Raw genomic sequence first — 22229 nt, 5'->3', positions numbered from 1 at the left:
GGAAAGTTTGTCTCTCAAGTAAGATTGATTCCAAAACAAAAACTGTACAAGCATGCACTTGATACGATATAACCGTGTTGAATATCCATTTATAAGTATTTACTTATTTCATATCAAACATTGAACTCTATAAAGTAAATATATTTTTTTCTCATTCGACTGATACCTACAATTTCAACAAGCACTAAAGACAAATCATTTACGTTTACAAAATTATAGTAATGTTAACTTGATTGCATGATAATTTCCTGTATATACTGAGTAATCTATACTCAGAGGCACAACAAGCCTTTATCATAACCAGTCCATCGTGAATTGTTTCCACCTTTCTATCTTAAAACCAGGAAAACACAGCCTTAATGTTTTCATTTTGTAATGATGCGATGTGAGAAAATATATACTGTAATCTTACTTGGTGTCTTCCGCGAGGAAGGCGTTTGGCGGAATAACGAAGCTGGCGTCATACACATTCGCACACAATATCGCTGCCAGGGAGGTTTGTTTTATGCCAGCCAGTTTTGCTTAAACACAATTATTAAACTTCTATATGTAGCAAATGATAAAGATATATTAAAATCCTTTATAAAAGATATTAATAAAAAAATATACGCATATGTCTGAAAATATCTTTCGGAAAAGGTGATAGCATCAGTGAATGATTTGAATTTCCGAAAAAGAACACTAACTGATAAATAAAATTATAAAATAGAAAACATTGTACAATCTTATATCTGTAATAAACGGTTTAAATCGTCCATAAAAAAGCACAGAAGACTAATAATCCGGGAAAATACTCTCGAATTTAAACATTATACTTCCTGATCTTTTAAGATCTAGCTTGTTTTTTTATTTAGCTGGATAATCGTTACATATTATGTTTTCTATCCTCACCGAGAGAAAACCCTTCCGGTTCCGGCCTCTCAAACCAATATCTGTCGCCATTTCTGAGTGCCCTGAACTGCGCAAGAAAGATGCAATTTAGTGTTGGACCGATAATTGCTGTGGCAAGTGATTCGGTAATAACACCCGTCCACAGGTCTATATCCATCGGTGATCTGAATGAATCAAGACGTACAATAATCTGCTGATGTAAATAAATAAATATCTGCATATGATAAAGTGATCCCTGTAAAAAAAAGTATATCACGTACTATCTTTTTAATTATCAGTACTGTTTCAAATGACGAGATTCACCACCATTTCTCGCATGTCTTCTGTCGTCTGCAACAACTTTAAAATAAGATGTAACCGGTATTTTTCTCCAATTCAGCTGAGTTGACGTTTACCGATTTTAAAAGGATAAGTATAGTTCTCTCAGATATAGTAAAATGGATGTTACAATGAACTCTTGCGGAAAACGTTTGAACCATTTTAATTAGTACGATCTCAAGGATTGATAATGGGAATAGTTTGGGGAGGTGAGAGTTAGGGAAAGTGGGTCGGTGATGTGACTAAATCAATCTGAGTATTGATGTAAACAAGAGAAATTTAAGGCTAATTGAGACAAGAATGCATTGAACCCTTCCTTTCCTCAAATCTCAACAGCCTATACAGCAACTGATGTCTTTACATCATTATTATTAAATCTCTAATTATATTGGAGTGGTAGTGACCGAATGGTCTGAGGACTTGGAATTTACAGATCACACCATGTCATCTCTGACCGCATGGGTTCTAGTCTCGGTTCGGCCATAAATAGGTGTCTGCCACTGTTTGCCAGTAGCTTCCCAAGGATAGATGTTTCAACCCGTGGTTTTCATAGTTCTTCTTCCACCAAATATCCTTTCCGCCAGGTATAGCATATCGTGTGCTGAGGAGTGGAGTTACACATATAAAACCAAACCTAACCGAATATATCATGGCATAAGGAACGTCAGCAGGCCTCAAACATGTGCTGATAAGGATTTCCAAAAATAATTAACACATTAGATACAAAATGCCTCCCAAAAAATCATAAAGATATACTATCTAAAGTCAGAGGTAAAAGGTAGAGATATTAAAGTTATGTAAAAGACATACAATATAAACGACAGCGGTAAAAATGCATACAATTCTTAAAAAAGACGTATAATTTTCCTTATTTGAAACCGCATTCCCTCGAAAAGTCTAAAATGTTATCTTGTGGTAAATAGTCCAGAAGTCCGTTAATAGAATTTAAATCAAACAAACAAATGTCTTACATGATGGAAATTGACCCATTCTACGAGAATGTGTCTGATTTTCTGTTAACATATCAAAGCATACACTCTGGTCAAGGTTATCCATTCATATGTTACGTAACCGCTGCGTGTGTCCTATACGCTGTCAGCACAAAGACGTTTCTCCCTGTGGTTTGTTCTATAAGAGGGATGCCATATCCAAGTATGAATTTGATTTTCCCAAACTTGTTTGCAGATTAGTATAATGTGTGTGTGTGTGATTTGAATATCTAACGTATCATTAACTATTTTTCAGTAATATCGCTACAATGTCTGCGGTGTGGCAGGTTATAGTGATGTCTAGCACTGGGGGATAATATCGCAGACATGTAGAATGATGTCCCATCCTTTCATGTTATCCTGACACCAGTCCAACCAGTCCTAACACTAATCTCTCAATGCTGAGCGTCTAGAGAGGCAGCTGTTAGTACCATTTTAGAAAAGCTTCTGGTTTGACTCAGCTGGGGTTTGAAAGCCATCTTTCGAATCCGAAGTGGACGCTCCAGCCATTAGGCTACCGGAGAGGTGACTCGTATAATGGAATAAGTCGTTAATGGAGAACATTTATTTCACAATAGGTTGACTACAGTTTGCCCCTGACTGATTTATCTGCCCTAGATACCTTTAATACGCATTTGACTATGAAACCAACATTTGGGAATATTTTCGGAAGTAATTTTTTTCCAGCTCTTAGTAAAGTAGTTATTCATTCAGAGCATTTACATATATTGCCAAGCATGCATTTAGTTTCTATAGTAAAATCATTCGAAATGTGAATATCGTTGTGCACATAATCTGATTAACTATGTTTTTGTCATTGATTTGTGTGTGTGTGTGTGTGTGTGTGTGTGTGTGTGTAAAGAGCATTTATCTTACTGATAGACACTCTTCAAGAGTGCTATGGTAATGTTGTCGTGCCATGTCAGAGACGTCCAAGATCCTGGATCAGCCAGGGTTTCCCCACATAAGTCTGTCCTGTATTTCCAGTAAGGAGGAATTCCATGATCTCTCCCTCTGTTTATGTTTAAGGCCGCCAGGTCGAAACTTACACCGTTCTTCAAGAACAACTTGTTCCTCGCTCCATCTTCTAGTAATCTTCAAACATATATAAAGGTTTCATGGTCATAATTCATTCAAGAAGGCGTTTGAGGAAAGACATTGCAGTGAGCTAATTAGCAGTTCCTATGATCAGAACATATCAATTTATAGGAGGAATAAAAACTGTTTGCATTTAACATAGAATATTTTGCGAAGTATCCCGGAATCCTAATTTCTGCCGCACGATGAATGGAACTTACATTTCGTCTTAAAGCTAGGCAGCAGTTCACATACTCGAAACACTGTTCCAAATAGTTCATCTGGCTTAAATCGTACAGTCTACTCATAGAATTTACTTTAAATCTTCAACCACGTCTTTGGCTCTTTCTTTTTCCATTTATCTCTTAATGTACGGATACGTATCCGTCCTCTGCTTCTAATATATATTATATCCGTCCCTGACCCGTTAGCACGTTTCGTTCTGGGATCACAAACATTTAGAATTTGTTCTAACCCCGTCTGAGCGCCTACGATAGACGATATATAAATGTACAGATACACAGAGATATGGTTAGATGCAATTTGAATTGATTGTCAGTTTCTATTTAATATATGGACATGTACTAGTAATATATATATATATATATATATATATATATATATATATATATATATATATATATATATATATATATATATATATATATATATATCGGTTTCGTGGTCATTTGACTCTATATCCACGAATGTCCGATTCTAATTCTAATATTTATATATATATATATATATATATATATATATATATATAGAGAGAGAGAGAGAGAGAGAGAGAGAGAGAGAGAGAGAGAGATGTACCTATCGGTGCGAGGGCATTTAGTTTCTGTCAACCATTTTACCAATCGATTGGGCCCGGTTCTTTCCCTCATATAAAGCATATGTGGATTTAGATACGTGTCCTCAATGTTTTTAACATCTGGGTCATTGATATCTGACATTTCTGGAAAATCTGTATGTAGTTTCATTTGACTCGGTATCCAGGAATGTCCGATTCTAAACGATATGGATAGAAAATGTATATATTTATGTTTTCATGCATACTTTATTCTGGCTGTTCATCATTTCATCCATGAATTCATCCATCCACCCACTTGTACATCCATCGCTCTAACAATTTTATGGTCGGTAGTAATGTTGATTAGAGAAGAATAATTACGTAGATCAACTGTAAATATATTAAACGATTTTAATTACCTCTTATTAGCTTGTCATTTCGTTTAGTTTCTATTCCACGCTAATTTCCATATGCTATATTGTGAGTTCTTGTGCGTTCAGAGAACAAGAAGCTAACCATGTGTTTGTAGTTCTGTACATTCTTCATTAAAACCATCTTTTATGTTTAAATCATAAGTGTGTCTTATCATGATTTATTCAGCGTGAATAAAAATAAAAACTCATAAAAGAAACAATCAACCTATGAGTTTGCAAAAGGTGGTTGTGAACAACAAGAAAAAGCACATAACTACGTTTTGAAATGGATACACAGTTGCCCGGGGTATATCTTAACTCAGTTCACAGGGCAACTATGTGTATTTGAATATGATATAAATATGATGTATGTATAGTATGAACGCTGTATCATTGATATACCACTCGTTGTAAAAAAAAAATCATCAAAAGGAAACTCGGTAAAACAGTATAAATGAATATTGAAACAGTGAAACTATGAATATAATACGGAACAGGTATATAAAAAGTAATATTTACCTGTAAGCTATTCCAAAATCATTGGCAATGTCAGCGTTTATTGTAGGGTCGTAGCCTGTAAAGTAACTGACCCTAGAACCAGTAATGATCAAGTTATTCTGAATCATCCCATTACGTGAAAGGAGCCAGGAAAGAAACTCATTGTATGTAATGTGCTGAATCTGGGCGATATTTATTTTCCTGGCCTCCTGGAATAATTCCTCTGGATCTGTCCACCCTAGTCCTTTGAGAAGGTTCACAATACGATTGTGTTCCTGTACAAATAGTGTGTGGTAGGAGCCAAGACTGGGCACGACATTCACCCTGGAGTCACCTGGGAATGACAGTATGAGTATTTAAGCTTGAAGGGATTTCAGCTTTATTTTAATATAAATTCATCATTAAAACATAAATATATAATCAACATAAATATATAATCAACATTTGGATATGTGTGTGTCTGTCTGCATGCGTTTGTCTGGCCATATCAAACAATACCAGCTATCACTTACGGAGAGCTTTCTTCTGTCTTCGGCTGGATTGAACATATTTTTATCTTTATAACATAAAATAAATTTTGATTAGAAGCCGCTGTAACTGGCTGTTAAAAATGAATATTTGTTTATCTTGCGATGGTTTTGTAATGTTTTATAATAATTGGGACCTTATCTAACTGATGATCTTTCTTGTAATCATGGGGTTCAGTCGAAAACGATTTATTGTCCGACACATAACGATAACATAACTGCCAATATTTTAAACTTATTGCTAACTCCAAATTAAATATCCCATTAAGAGGGAAAAGAACAAGACATAGTATAAGTCTGTACATACGATTATGACACTGTAGTTTCTTTCCAACATTTCAGTTATTTCACCTGCCAGTTGCAAAGCGATTTTTCAAATTTATACTAAAAGGTGCTCAGCGTTGTTTGAAGATATTAACTTTCAACCTAAGACTACCATATTTGTTCATTATGGCACCAATTTTTCAAATACTTGTTTTATCAAACGTTTTCAAAACTCAATTGTTCTATATATGTGCTTGCAGTTAGCTACCACCACTCACTGAACACGACTTACTTGTGTCCAGAAAGTTGTCATTTTACACATCGGGTTTTCGGAAAGGAACAACGCACGAATCTTTAACAGAAACAAAGCAGTACATCCATTAATGCGTATAATTTCATAGTTGGTACTTTATCCATAATTGTGTATGAATAAGGATTTATAAAGCTCTCTTAGGCATAGTAAATTCCTGAAGCCTACCTATCGTTTCATATAGATGTTTGATATATATAGTCGGTTGTTCTAAGCATGCATTGTTACATTTGTGTATTCACGGTTCAACACAGGTGGTCACATGATACAGATAGGGCAGCTATAAACTTACCAGCCATGGAACATCTTTCCCCTTGTACAGTCAAAGTGCACTCCGAATTGTCATTATTTGGAGGAAGGTTGTTTCCGTCTGTGACAGCCATATACTCCGGAAAATCTTAAAATACAATAAAAGACTTCTGTTTAGACTCATTATTTCATCAAAGAAATTATAACATCTTTTCTTGATGTACGTAATATGGAATGAATGCATAAATGAATTTCCGGGAGCCACAAAGCATGCTGCTTTGTTTAGGTCTGGTCTCCTAAGAGAAGCAGGCACGGTGTGTATTTTGTTAAATGTAGGATGTTCCGCCCGATGTCATTATTATTCAAACCATATATAAATGGATATTAAACACGATTATATCGTATCAATCTTACATTTTATTCGAGCATGGGAAAAGTTTACAATGAATATAACTTGTATTTATATTATATTCCATATATTCTTAATTACAAGAGACTAGTTTTGACAAGAAAGAGTGATTGCAATACAGACTTGTGTTTCGTAGCTTGGTTAATTCTGCCGCAGAGGAACCATAAACATTGGAACCATCAATGTACGAGGTTATCTTGTTCACCTGCTGTCTTGGTCCGGCTGTAAATAAATAAAGAAATACATTTTGTTTTTTCCTGTTGTCTTCGTCCAGCACCAATACATCATTAATTAATGAGATTGTGTACGAAAAGATTATGAGAAAAGTACTGTCTATTTATCCCATGACCGTAACATTGAAAATGTCGATAACCATGTATTCTGACAAACGCTTCGCGCGCGTGTGTGTGTGTGTGCGTTAAATACACCTATGTCAACAAAGCAACATCAAACTTTTTTAGGCCGTAAATGTTGACTATCGTTTTGATGTGTTAACATGCTGAAACAAAATAATCAATGTGGGCGTCTTTACCCCCCACCCCCCACCCCCGTTACTTATAGAGGAATTTGCCTTTAAGTTGCCTGCGGGAGATGCGTCTCGAGTTCTTTGAAGTTTGTGTTTTCTTGGGAGTGAAAACATTGTATTATGTTTAGACAAAGTGGAGCTTATGTTTGTGAGACTTGCTAAAACATTTTGCTAATTCAGGGAAATGTTTGGAACGGAAGTATGGCTATTAACGACAAAAATAATTATAAATGACTATCGTGTTACTGTATTATCAGTTATTTTCGGTGATATCAATTTTCGACATTTTCATAAACATAAAATTTTCATCGGTAATTCAATTTCATGGCTTGAAGACGAGGTATAGAATGTGTCCACCGAAAGATCAGTTCTCATTGGAACTTAAATGTGTGTTTATATCAACCATACAATGGACGCAGATTAGTATAATAGAACAAATGTAAATTCATAACATATGAAGTTTGTATTTTAGGAAGCGTTTGACCACTAATTTAACCCTAGTTATATCCTCCAGAATATGTAATGGTTTTGTTGAAGTTTGATACTTACTCGGCGTATTGCAATTCCCGTCCAACGCCGGTGCTGAACGTGGCACGTTCATGCAGGTGCCATCCGCAAAGAAACCATCGCCGTTGGGTACGTAAATCGGAGCGCACTTCTCCCTGTTGTTTGAAACGAACGATACTTTGCATACAATTTTTGAGGTAGGTGATTTTTACTACCATTTACTACATATATATAAGCAAAGCTACTGTATTGTCTGAATTTGTACTGTCTTATTTCCAAGGAAAATCAAGATCAAAAACCATTCCGACTAAGTACTGTCTTATCTGTATGAAATGAAAGTCGAAACAAACCTTTGGTCCATCATAATACGAACATTTTGCTTTAGTATGTATGTATATATATATATATATATATATATATATATATATATATATATATATATATATATATATATATATAAAGAGAGAGAGAGAGAGAGAGAGAGAGAGAGGGGTAATACGTATGTTGGTGACATTTAACATACCAATAAGAAAACACGAAGCTCTAAATCGTACTTACGTATCAACGTTTACAGGATTCGTTTCACAGCAGCTCAGTGTGGCACCGTCAAGTCCTGAAATTAATAAACAGTAGAAGACATATTGAGAGATCTGACCTTAGTGAAATTTAATACAACAATACATCTGTCAACACACAGCAAATAAGTAGATAACTGAGAAATTCTAACCAAACAATATTCAAAACGGACGCAACCGACAAATTACGATACCAGTCTGATTCAAAGTGATTACTGTACAAATTACAAAATGAATAGTGTAGCTAGGCCCTAAGGACGAGTAGCATGGCGAAACGTTTAAAGTAGAAACAATACTTTACTTTAATTAATCTTAAATAATGTCAGAAAACTAACTTGCATTGAAAACATCAACACTGAGAGTTGAAGAGAGAGATTTAATGAAATTAACACGAAAGCAATATCGTCGGTGTCAAGAGATTATGTTTAAAAATTTGATTGGATAAACGTATGATCAAAGTTAGCTGTATCGACGATATCCAGGATAATAAATAAAGGAACATGAATTGTCCACTTCATTGTTTCATGGAAGATGCAGATTGCACATTGCACATTGCTTTCAATGACCATACCGTTAACGAAACACCATCATGTTTTAAACGGTTGAATGTGAAGTAAGGATACATTTCCTTATAGGCAACATTCACATAACAACTTAAAGATCATATCATCTTTATGAGGTTTAGCCAAATGATTCAATTTCAAAGGGATGGAATTTATGCAAAACAGATTGAATTAAAACAACACATGGTTTCTCGGTATATGAAGCAAATGAAGCGAAGAAAATTATAGAAATAACAAACTTCGAATTAAACATGAACTCTTTCATACGTTTTGATTGATTTATAAAGGGCGGTGCGTTGTTGGAAATATGTGTCCCATGTGGTCTTCTTTTGGCTTCTTGATATCGTCTAATGTCAGTTTATTCGACTAAAGTATGATCTGTATGTGTTGGTTCTATATAAATGGCAATATCAGATGCAGTTGAATTAGCAGATGCAGCTATTGAAGTCATCGTTTCTACGGTAACGAATGTCTGTTAATTGTAACAACAGAGAAGGGAGTAAAAATGAAAACAAACTATTGTAATAATTAAGGAGAAAAAAAAAAGAAAACAAAAGACATTGAATTGAAAAATGGCTCGCTAAATAGTCCACAACTCCAACATTTTATGAGTATATGCACGGAAGCATATGCAAGGAAAAACAATGGATGCAGTCAACAATGGATAATTTGTCAAAATACACGTTTGCAAGAAAGGTTACAAAAAGAACACAAATTTTAGACGAACATCTGAGGAGCAAAATTTTAAAAGATACTGTTTCATGGAGAGCATCATTACTAAGAGATCTGGAATATGAAAAAGGTGAATGTTTCACAGCTTCCATAGACATTAAGCAGCCATAGTAGAAGGAGACAGTTTAAGCATAAAAAGTGTAATTTTCCTAATTTGAACCAAAAACTGAGTTGATTTTTTACCATAGGCAATAAGGGAACTAAACATATTCCAAGAACATCACAAAAATAAGATTCAGTTTTAATTTATTATTGAACTGGGCCATAAGAGTGTTTACTATCACTTTTTTCTGCATATGTTTTTGATCTTTACTTCATGTGCATCACCGGATGTTCCTCCAGAATTTAGGTAGGTTTCGCCCTTAATACCTCAAGACATATGTGTTGTCTATAGTTATTTAAAAGGACCAATGCTATCTCTCATTAGAAGTTATGAGAAGATCCTCTAATTTCGTTTCCATTCTTCCAATATCTTCATGCCCAGTATAAAATTGTCGTTTACCTTGATCGTCAAAACCACTATCAACATATATACTCTTAAAATGTTAAAAAGATTCAGTATCATCAACTCATATGTCGGCTGATGCTTGCATTTCATAACAATCACGCGCAAAGTTTTGTATCTCAAAAACCTCACCATCATCTATCATATTTTGGTTATCTAAAAATAAAAGATTTTCATAGATGGACAGGATTAAACTAGAAAGAAAGGTAATTTTCTAGGAAATTATCATATATATTTTGCTTCGACACATATGCGAAACATTTGCGGAATTTGAACACTACAAACAAATCCAGTTGCATAGGTAATGCAACTGAGACAATCAAATCTGTAGCAGGTAACATCGATGAATGGGAATCAATTCAAGAATTTATATAACGTCTTTGGTAATATTACCGCTGGTCAGATGTCCAAACCATTGTATTACGCTGTTATTTATCCTGTGACATAGCGATTGACAGACTTATTGCACTCGACATCTTTGATAGTTTGCAAGACGAACCGACCGAGGATTCAATGTCATTAAGTGAAATTAGATATTTCACAGGATATCATTCGAGTTGGAATCAAATCTGTCTGCACTGAGTGTTAGTTTTATCGCGTTCAGATAGTGATTTCCAAAAGGCAACATAAGTCAAGGCGGTAGCGACAATACTGAACAATTAGAATACATTTACTGGACATTTTTGATCATGCATTTGAGTCTTTAACTACATTCATATTGTTATAACTGATGGGCGAAATGCTTTCTATCATGTATTGAAATTGATGACGAAAATCAGATGGGACACTAATGTTCAAGATTTAATCAACTAACTCCTTAAAGCATATTCCCTGTATTGATAATAATAATAATAATAATAATAATAATAATACTAATAATAATAATAATAGTGTTTATTTGCAATATAGGCCACTGGTCCATGATACATACATCATGCGTCACAAAAAGATGTTATAGTACGTAACAAAAGAACATCGTATTTTTAAGAAGTAACAGACATGAAGATTGTAATAATAATAATAATAATAATAATAATAATAGTTGTTATAATAATAATTTAATTATATAATTTGTATTATTATTATTATTATTATTATTCACCTTCAACGAAAGCGGTATCTCATGTTGTATATTAAAATTAAAGAAGAACGATCGAACAGAGGGGTGTAGATTAAAACACAAACTGACAGACTGACAAGTGAAAAGCCACTTGAGTGGATCTAAGATTAAATAAATAAATAAATAAATAAATGAAAAGTGAGGTATAACCTGTGGAAACTGGTGTAGAGATAATGTCATGGTCCAGGAACTGTCCCCACTGGAAAACATGCAGCGAGATCTTCTGATCTAAAGGCGTTAAAACGCCTCTGTTAGAATGAATTACGTTACTGATGGTTCTTGGGTTGGGCAGAGTTCCCGTTCCGCTTGCAGTATGGATTCGCGGACTGGATACTCCATCTGGTAATTGAAAATTACTAATTTAATACTTTGATAATTGATTCATATACTTGACTGTAAGAAATACTTCACAAATTTCTATTATGTGAAATTAAAAGTATTGATGCATTTTTAACAGGTTGCATAATTTCAATAATTGATAGGAATGTTACACCATTTATTTTGTGTGTGTGTGATTTGGATTTTTAACGTAGCTTTAACAATTTTTTCAGCCATATCGCTACGATGTCTGCAGTATGGCAGTTTATAGTGATGTCTAGCACTGGGACATCATGAAGCAGACTTTCGTATGTCTCGGCCGGGGATCGAACCCACGAAATTCCGCATCCGAGGCCGACGCTCTAACCACTAGGCCACCGGAGCGGACTTTTTTTGTAAGAAATCCTGAAATTCAATATAATATCACAGCGTATAATATATAAATACATACAGAGATAGACAGAGAAGCAGTTAATGAGAGAGAGAGAGAAAAGAAAGTATTGAACAAGCGAGAAATGGTTGGTAATTAAAGATGACATCAATAAAGCAGATACATACATGTTAAGAAGGACATACAACAAAATATACGTTAGTAGGCAGGGATTAATTACCATCATATTGTGGGTTTATCAAGCGTCTTTGTGGTCTAAAAGCCATGCCCCACTCTGGATGATTCAGGTTATTGCAAGAACCGTCCAAAGTCCGGTACGCACTCGTCGCTTGTCCGGTACAATTGAAATTTTTCACAACGCAAACTCCTCGGCTTTGGAATATGGCATATAGTGTCTCATTATATACGATGTTGTTCAATTGAGAGACCGTATAGCTGAATCAAAGAAAAAGTGTATGATCGTTTAGAAGTGCTGTAAAACATATCGCAGTATTAGCATGCGAGCGTACGAATTCACATACGTATTTATTTACATGTAAATTAATGCATATATACATATACACACATACAAACTATATAGATTTACACTGTATATGTATTTATAAATAGATGCAAACCATCCATGTACCCACCTAACTACATACTTATATGTACACATATTCAGACATACACTTTGCGAAATACAAACTGCCACTGCGTCAACCTACTTGCCTACATACATATGTGTGTATATGTAGACATACAGTTACTCCTACCTACCTACATATCTACATACATACATACATACATACATACATACATACATACTTGTCAATATGTAATTGTTAATATGTATTAGCTTTTCTTAATAAATATATGTTTCGTATAATTGTATATTGTGATTGACCTTAGTCCATAATCACGTTCATGGTATATCTGAACAGGAACTTTGATTTTGTAAGCAACATAATACATAGCTAATATTTCTCTGTGAGTATTGATTAAATATTATGATAATTATCAATGGAGGTAAATATATTTATCTTGATCTGAGTCTAGAAGACTGTTATTCCCCTATGGAATAAAACTGGATACCTGATGGTTGATATGCTCTTTATTATAATTATAGAAATAGACCTTATCTTGTTGACAATTTAGAATATTCTAGAAATAAACTTTTGACCATCGTTACTATTATTATGTCTTATTTTTTTAGTAATGTTTTTCACTTGAAAAAGTATTCATTCTTGCCCTACCGTCTGCAGCAGAATCATTCGTATTGTTTCAGATTTTGACGTGAGTGGATTGATTTACTCAAATTGTTATTCAATGGAATAATAAGGCGCTCAGTAATATTATTGGACAGAAACATTAATTTGGAAATATAGTGAATTCAGACTAGAACATTTCTGATTTAAATATTGTGTTACATTTCAAAGAATGGCACCACATCATCACAATTCAGGTCACTGGCTCATCAACCCATTTATTATTGGAACTTGTTTGAAATATCATTCAAATTCAGTTAAAACTTTACTCATTGGGGCTTGTGACAGAACGTTTTGAATAATTTAGAATTTAGATCACAAATCAGTAAGATCCCTTTAAATGTTCACTTTGTCATATTGGAAAATAAATTGTTTCCAATCTAACAAAATTTGTTGCTATTTCGCTCTTTTCTGATACTTAGTCTCAGACCATAGAGTCGTACATCCATCCATACACACACACACACACACACACACACACATCCATTCATCCATCCATCTATCCATACATACATACATGCATACATACATACGTGGTCGACAATATGATCTTCCATTGCACATTGCTTTCAATGACCATACCGTTAACGAAACACCATCATGTTTTAAACGGTTGAATGTGAAGTAAGGATACATTTCCTTATAGGCAACATTCACATAACAACTTAAAGATCATATCATCTTTATGAGGTTTAGCCAAATGATTCAATTTCAAAGGGATGGAATTTATGCAAAACAGATTGAATTAAAACAACACATGGTTTCTCGGTATATGAAGCAAATGAAGCGAAGAAAATTATAGAAATAACAAACTTCGAATTAAACATGAACTCTTTCATACGTTTTGATTGATTTATAAAGGGCGGTGCGTTGTTGGAAATATGTGTCCCATGTGGTCTTCTTTTGGCTTCTTGATATCGTCTAATGTCAGTTTATTCGACTAAAGTATGATCTGTATGTGTTGGTTCTATATAAATGGCAATATCAGATGCAGTTGAATTAGCAGATGCAGCTATTGAAGTCATCGTTTCTACGGTAACGAATGTCTGTTAATTGTAACAACAGAGAAGGGAGTAAAAATGAAAACAAACTATTGTAATAATTAAGGAGAAAAAAAAAAGAAAACAAAAGACATTGAATTGAAAAATGGCTCGCTAAATAGTCCACAACTCCAACATTTTATGAGTATATGCACGGAAGCATATGCAAGGAAAAACAATGGATGCAGTCAACAATGGATAATTTGTCAAAATACACGTTTGCAAGAAAGGTTACAAAAAGAACACAAATTTTAGACGAACATCTGAGGAGCAAAATTTTAAAAGATACTGTTTCATGGAGAGCATCATTACTAAGAGATCTGGAATATGAAAAAGGTGAATGTTTCACAGCTTCCATAGACATTAAGCAGCCATAGTAGAAGGAGACAGTTTAAGCATAAAAAGTGTAATTTTCCTAATTTGAACCAAAAACTGAGTTGATTTTTTACCATAGGCAATAAGGGAACTAAACATATTCCAAGAACATCACAAAAATAAGATTCAGTTTTAATTTATTATTGAACTGGGCCATAAGAGTGTTTACTATCACTTTTTTCTGCATATGTTTTTGATCTTTACTTCATGTGCATCACCGGATGTTCCTCCAGAATTTAGGTAGGTTTCGCCCTTAATACCTCAAGACATATGTGTTGTCTATAGTTATTTAAAAGGACCAATGCTATCTCTCATTAGAAGTTATGAGAAGATCCTCTAATTTCGTTTCCATTCTTCCAATATCTTCATGCCCAGTATAAAATTGTCGTTTACCTTGATCGTCAAAACCACTATCAACATATATACTCTTAAAATGTTAAAAAGATTCAGTATCATCAACTCATATGTCGGCTGATGCTTGCATTTCATAACAATCACGCGCAAAGTTTTGTATCTCAAAAACCTCACCATCATCTATCATATTTTGGTTATCTAAAAATAAAAGATTTTCATAGATGGACAGGATTAAACTAGAAAGAAAGGTAATTTTCTAGGAAATTATCATATATATTTTGCTTCGACACATATGCGAAACATTTGCGGAATTTGAACACTACAAACAAATCCAGTTGCATAGGTAATGCAACTGAGACAATCAAATCTGTAGCAGGTAACATCGATGAATGGGAATCAATTCAAGAATTTATATAACGTCTTTGGTAATATTACCGCTGGTCAGATGTCCAAACCATTGTATTACGCTGTTATTTATCCTGTGACATAGCGATTGACAGACTTATTGCACTCGACATCTTTGATAGTTTGCAAGACGAACCGACCGAGGATTCAATGTCATTAAGTGAAATTAGATATTTCACAGGATATCATTCGAGTTGGAATCAAATCTGTCTGCACTGAGTGTTAGTTTTATCGCGTTCAGATAGTGATTTCCAAAAGGCAACATAAGTCAAGGCGGTAGCGACAATACTGAACAATTAGAATACATTTACTGGACATTTTTGATCATGCATTTGAGTCTTTAACTACATTCATATTGTTATAACTGATGGGCGAAATGCTTTCTATCATGTATTGAAATTGATGACGAAAATCAGATGGGACACTAATGTTCAAGATTTAATCAACTAACTCCTTAAAGCATATTCCCTGTATTGATAATAATAATAATAATAATAATAATAATACTAATAATAATAATAATAGTGTTTATTTGCAATATAGGCCACTGGTCCATGATACATACATCATGCGTCACAAAAAGATGTTATAGTACGTAACAAAAGAACATCGTATTTTTAAGAAGTAACAGACATGAAGATTGTAATAATAATAATAATAATAATAATAATAATAATAGTTGTTATAATAATAATTTAATTATATAATTTGTATTATTATTATTATTATTATTATTCACCTTCAACGAAAGCGGTATCTCATGTTGTATATTAAAATTAAAGAAGAACGATCGAACAGAGGGGTGTAGATTAAAACACAAACTGACAGACTGACAAGTGAAAAGCCACTTGAGTGGATCTAAGATTAAATAAATAAATAAATAAATAAATAAATAAATGAAAAGTGAGGTATAACCTGTGGAAACTGGTGTAGAGATAATGTCATGGTCCAGGAACTGTCCCCACTGGAAAACATGCAGCGAGATCTTCTGATCTAAAGGCGTTAAAACGCCTCTGTTAGAATGAATTACGTTACTGATGGTTCTTGGGTTGGGCAGAGTTCCCGTTCCGCTTGCAGTATGGATTCGCGGACTGGATACTCCATCTGGTAATTGAAAATTACTAATTTAATACTTTGATAATTGATTCATATACTTGACTGTAAGAAATACTTCACAAATTTCTATTATGTGAAATTAAAAGTATTGATGCATTTTTAACAGGTTGCATAATTTCAATAATTGATAGGAATGTTACACCATTTATTTTGTGTGTGTGTGATTTGGATTTTTAACGTAGCTTTAACAATTTTTTCAGCCATATCGCTACGATGTCTGCAGTATGGCAGTTTATAGTGATGTCTAGCACTGGGACATCATGAAGCAGACTTTCGTATGTCTCGGCCGGGGATCGAACCCACGAAATTCCGCATCCGAGGCCGACGCTCTAACCACTAGGCCACCGGAGCGGACTTTTTTTGTAAGAAATCCTGAAATTCAATATAATATCACAGCGTATAATATATAAATACATACAGAGATAGACAGAGAAGCAGTTAATGAGAGAGAGAGAGAAAAGAAAGTATTGAACAAGCGAGAAATGGTTGGTAATTAAAGATGACATCAATAAAGCAGATACATACATGTTAAGAAGGACATACAACAAAATATACGTTAGTAGGCAGGGATTAATTACCATCATATTGTGGGTTTATCAAGCGTCTTTGTGGTCTAAAAGCCATGCCCCACTCTGGATGATTCAGGTTATTGCAAGAACCGTCCAAAGTCCGGTACGCACTCGTCGCTTGTCCGGTACAATTGAAATTTTTCACAACGCAAACTCCTCGGCTTTGGAATATGGCATATAGTGTCTCATTATATACGATGTTGTTCAATTGAGAGACCGTATAGCTGAATCAAAGAAAAAGTGTATGATCGTTTAGAAGTGCTGTAAAACATATCGCAGTATTAGCATGCGAGCGTACGAATTCACATACGTATTTATTTACATGTAAATTAATGCATATATACATATACACACATACAAACTATATAGATTTACACTGTATATGTATTTATAAATAGATGCAAACCATCCATGTACCCACCTAACTACATACTTATATGTACACATATTCAGACATACACTTTGCGAAATACAAACTGCCACTGCGTCAACCTACTTGCCTACATACATATGTGTGTATATGTAGACATACAGTTACTCCTACCTACCTACATATCTACATACATACATACATACATACATACATACATACATACATACTTGTCAATATGTAATTGTTAATATGTATTAGCTTTTCTTAATAAATATATGTTTCGTATAATTGTATATTGTGATTGACCTTAGTCCATAATCACGTTCATGGTATATCTGAACAGGAACTTTGATTTTGTAAGCAACATAATACATAGCTAATATTTCTCTGTGAGTATTGATTAAATATTATGATAATTATCAATGGAGGTAAATATATTTATCTTGATCTGAGTCTAGAAGACTGTTATTCCCCTATGGAATAAAACTGGATACCTGATGGTTGATATGCTCTTTATTATAATTATAGAAATAGACCTTATCTTGTTGACAATTTAGAATATTCTAGAAATAAACTTTTGACCATCGGCCTTTTACTATTATTATGTCTTATTTTTTTAGTAATGTTTTTCACTTGAAAAAGTATTCATTCTTGCCCTACCGTCTGCAGCAGAATCATTCGTATTGTTTCAGATTTTGACGTGAGTGGATTGATTTACTCAAATTGTTATTCAATGGAATAATAAGGCGCTCAGTAATATTATTGGACAGAAACATTAATTTGGAAATATAGTGAATTCAGACTAGAACATTTCTGATTTAAATATTGTGTTACATTTCAAAGAATGGCACCACATCATCACAATTCAGGTCACTGGCTCATCAACCCATTTATTATTGGAACTTGTTTGAAATATCATTCAAATTCAGTTAAAACTTTACTCATTGGGGCTTGTGACAGAACGTTTTGAATAATTTAGAATTTAGATCACAAATCAGTAAGATCCCTTTAAATGTTCACTTTGTCATATTGGAAAATAAATTGTTTCCAATCTAACAAAATTTGTTGCTATTTCGCTCTTTTCTGATACTTAGTCTCAGACCATAGAGTCGTACATCCATCCATACACACACACACACACACACACACACACACATCCATTCATCCATCCATCTATCCATACATACATACATGCATACATACATACGTGGTCGACAATATGATCTTCCACCTGGTCCGCAATAGTTTATTTTTATCATTTTGTTTTCTTTCTTCAAGAATGATCTGCACTACATTTTGTTTGCACGAAAGCATACTTGTAGACATGAGCACATGAACGAACGGACATGCCGTAGTAGTTCCGCATGTTTTTATAGAGTATTCATTATTCACAGTAATTAAATATGCATTTCCCATCCCGAGCCTTTTCCCCCACACATGTGTACGTAAAAATCCAGCAGGGGTATGGTCTAATAGCATCAATGTAGTAATATAGTCATTTTGGAGTGTGCGAGAGAGAGAGAGAGAGAGAGAGAGAATACATTGTCTTCAGTATATCCATCGTTTTTGAAACCAGGGCCGCATTGTTTTCATTGTATTTTCCAGAGTCAAATAACTGGAACAGCTGGACAGGGTCTGCAAGCCAAACGGCAGCAAAATGAATATAAAAGTTAGCAATAAAAGTAAATGTATATTAATGTTTCCTCACTCCTTTTTCCTTCTGCTGTAATTGCTACTACTACTATTACTACCACAATCATTATCACCGCTATTACTATTATTATTATTATTATTATTAATGTTGTTGTTGATTTTATTGTTGTTGTTATTATCATATCTAACAAGTTGCCATTACGATTTAATCTGCTTGACAAAACTGGTCACCGATATTATACAATAACCTTCCTTAAGTATGCACTTTTAAGTTTTCGTACACATCATCAATGTAGAACGTAACTTTTAGAGAGCGGAGACATGTTTTTAGATGCTATTACCTCTTTCACGTGCCTATTTAAGAGGATTTTCAAAGTACATTTGAGACTCATTGTGGATGATAAAGTTTCATTAGCAGTATATCAAAAAACATCAAGGAGAAAACTTGTTTATATGGTCTAATGATACGATGCATGTCTGGAGATCTCAAATTAATAATGAACTTCTGGGTTCTAGTCATGAATATTGTGCGAATTCGATTTCCCGCAAAATACAATCATTTGTTTGTTAGTGCTGTAATAAATCTAGGCTGTTGTCAGATTGTTTGTACATCTCCTTTGTATGCTTTGTTATATTTTAGTCGATGCTTGTTGAATGCGGGAAGCAAGTGTTGGGAAGATATTTGTCAGACCGAGCAATTATCCAACTTCTAGCGGAAGAGGTCATAAGGTCTAATGCACAAGACTTTATGACTGCACAGATTAGTGTCGTAAAATCACCCCCTCCATTTCCTAACATATTGAATCATCTAGATATTTGTACATAAAATTATTAGTGTTTGAGAATTTAGTAACCCGTCAGTTGACAAGGACTGTTATGTTAAGATCCATTGAAATAGGAGAAATATGGACTGTTAAAGCTACACTCACCCACAAGTTCTTTGATTCGCTACGAACTGGTACCCCTTATTGTGACTGTACAGGCTATATACTAAATGAATATATTATATGAACATTTTATCGCATTTCTCAGCAATATTAAGTTCCCACCGTACACCATGATATGTCAAAATAATGAAATTTGAATGCAATTAATTATTTAAATTGTCATACTAAGTCTCTCTCTCTCTCTCTCTCTCTCTCTCTCTCTCTCATTAGATCCGTTTGGTAGCAAACCCATCTATACTAACCATTGTGCACACCTACAAACCCCTGTCCCCCTCGCCGTTTTTTTGATACCTTAATGCAAGTCTGAATATGACTGAATTGTTGAGCCTGATTTAGGAGCATGAACTTTGACCAGAAATAATCACAACAAACGTTACTTGTGAGATCATTTTGTGATTGGCTGAAAAAAACACAGTCGTTACCTTCTGTTGGCTGTGCTATGTTAGTCAGAGCCAACTTTACAGCAGCTACAACGTTTGCAGCAAAGGCGGGATCGTAGTAGTACGTTCCCTGTACCGAGCATGTCAGCACAGAGACAGCCAAAAGGAAAGTGATAGTTGACGTCATCTACAAAGGATAAAATGAATATGAAAAACTAAGTCAATTGTGAAAAAGAATCTTTTTCAAGACGTGTTTTAATTTTGCAAAAATAAACTATGACACTAACAAACTAAATAAAGTGATCGTTTAGAAGTCATTAAACAATTTACGACCAAAGATAAGATGATGCACGATCTGTAACACTCACAACTTTTGGTCGATGATCGAAAAATTACACGTGTCATATGACGGAGGATTTCTTTGCATTAACGTGTGTTTTGTTTAGGATATAACTTGATTTTTGATGCCAATCATCTTTAAAGTCATTCAAAGATTTAATTGATTTTCTCCTGGACAAATTATTCACAAATCTCTCGTTTCAAGCATCATATTATGATAGAACTTTTATTACCTAACTTGTGCTGATATTTCCACACAGTTACTATGATCATTGTATTACAGGACTATTTGATTTTGCGTACTTGTGCATTTTATTTACATTTCCACCATTTTCCATCTTGCTAGATGGTGTTTGTTTGCAAGCGATGGCATCATGCTAGATGGCTTTCGTGTACAAGAATGACATCAAGCTTAATGGCATTTATTTGTAATCAATGAAATCATGCTGGATAACGCTTTTGAAAACCGATGACATCTTTCTATAAGGCTTTTGTTTACAAGAGGTGACGTAAAACTCCAAGTTTGCTACTATTCACAAATGACGACATCATGAGAGATGCAGTTTCTTTACAATTTATATGATGACTTTAATCTTTCAAGACATGCAGTTGGTTACATCATTTTGTCTTGGACCAAACATTCCTAAGTTTATCTTTTCAAGTATAAGATTATTAAAGATCTATCATTTACCGTACTTTTGCTGATTTTTCCACACGATTACTATTTAACTATTGATGCTGTGCTTTCTGCATCTTATACACATTTCCGACATTTTAAGTCAGCTTCCCAATTACTCTGTAACACCTCTCCCAAAATATTGCAGAAGTGGATTTTGGTAGAAAACCATCGTGGTGTTCCGATTGGCGCACTCCTAGGAATCGCTCACTAACCTATCATATCTATGTTGACTGTAGCAACATTTGCTTTCAATCATTCCGGAAGAATGTTGCTCAAAGGTTTCATGTAGTTAAATTTTTCCTGGCAATTGACATCAATTTTAAATTATGATAAGTAAGGGGCACTTGTAAACAAATGCCATTTAGCATGATGGCATCGCTTGTAAATGAATGCCATCTAGCATTATGATCTCACCACTTAGAAACCAACGCCATCTATCTTTAGCTGTAATTAAACGGAAGAGGACATCAATAGAGAGATATCTTTAGAAAACAAATTTTTATAAGGTTGCGTTCCTGTGCACTCAAGGGACACATTCTGTCAGTACATTGTTTTAAAGGGGAAATATCTTTCTGTGTGCAGGTTATCTGTTTAGCATGGACATTTTATTTGTTATTTAGGATCATCACCAGGTCATTTTTTATTTCATTAAAATCATTTACCACATTTTAAAAGTATCAAAACGTTCGACTTTAAATTCAATCATATCTTCTCCGTTTTAATTGTTATTTTTTAAAGTCGCACATTCAATATGAATTTCTCTCAACCACATATTTG

At 34.1% G+C, this 22229-nt stretch overlaps 1 protein-coding gene across 1 annotated transcript; it reads right to left on the bottom strand.

Annotated features, from left to right (window-relative positions):
- Positions 1-3070: 3070 nt before the first annotated feature.
- Positions 3071-21111, bottom strand: LOC149776229 (peroxidase mlt-7-like). The gene is made up of 9 exons (XM_089942621.1): positions 21094-21111; positions 20477-20621; positions 16312-16500; positions 12196-12303; positions 11417-11605; positions 6862-6960; positions 6373-6477; positions 5001-5313; positions 3071-3293 (listed from the first exon to the last, which is right to left on the bottom strand). The coding sequence occupies exons 1-9, from the start codon at positions 21109-21111 to the stop codon at positions 3071-3073; spliced, it is 1389 nt and encodes a 462-aa protein (XP_089798747.1).
- Positions 21112-22229: the final 1118 nt, after the last annotated feature.

The sequence above is a fragment of the Sinohyriopsis cumingii genome, chromosome 18, assembly GCF_028554795.1.
Source record: "Sinohyriopsis cumingii isolate HCF-2022 chromosome 18, ASM2855479v2, whole genome shotgun sequence".
Classification (NCBI taxonomy): Eukaryota; Metazoa; Mollusca; class Bivalvia; order Unionida; family Unionidae; genus Sinohyriopsis; species Sinohyriopsis cumingii.
The sequence above is the reverse complement of the archived record's forward strand: the minus strand, read 5'-3'. Positions and strand labels throughout refer to the sequence as shown.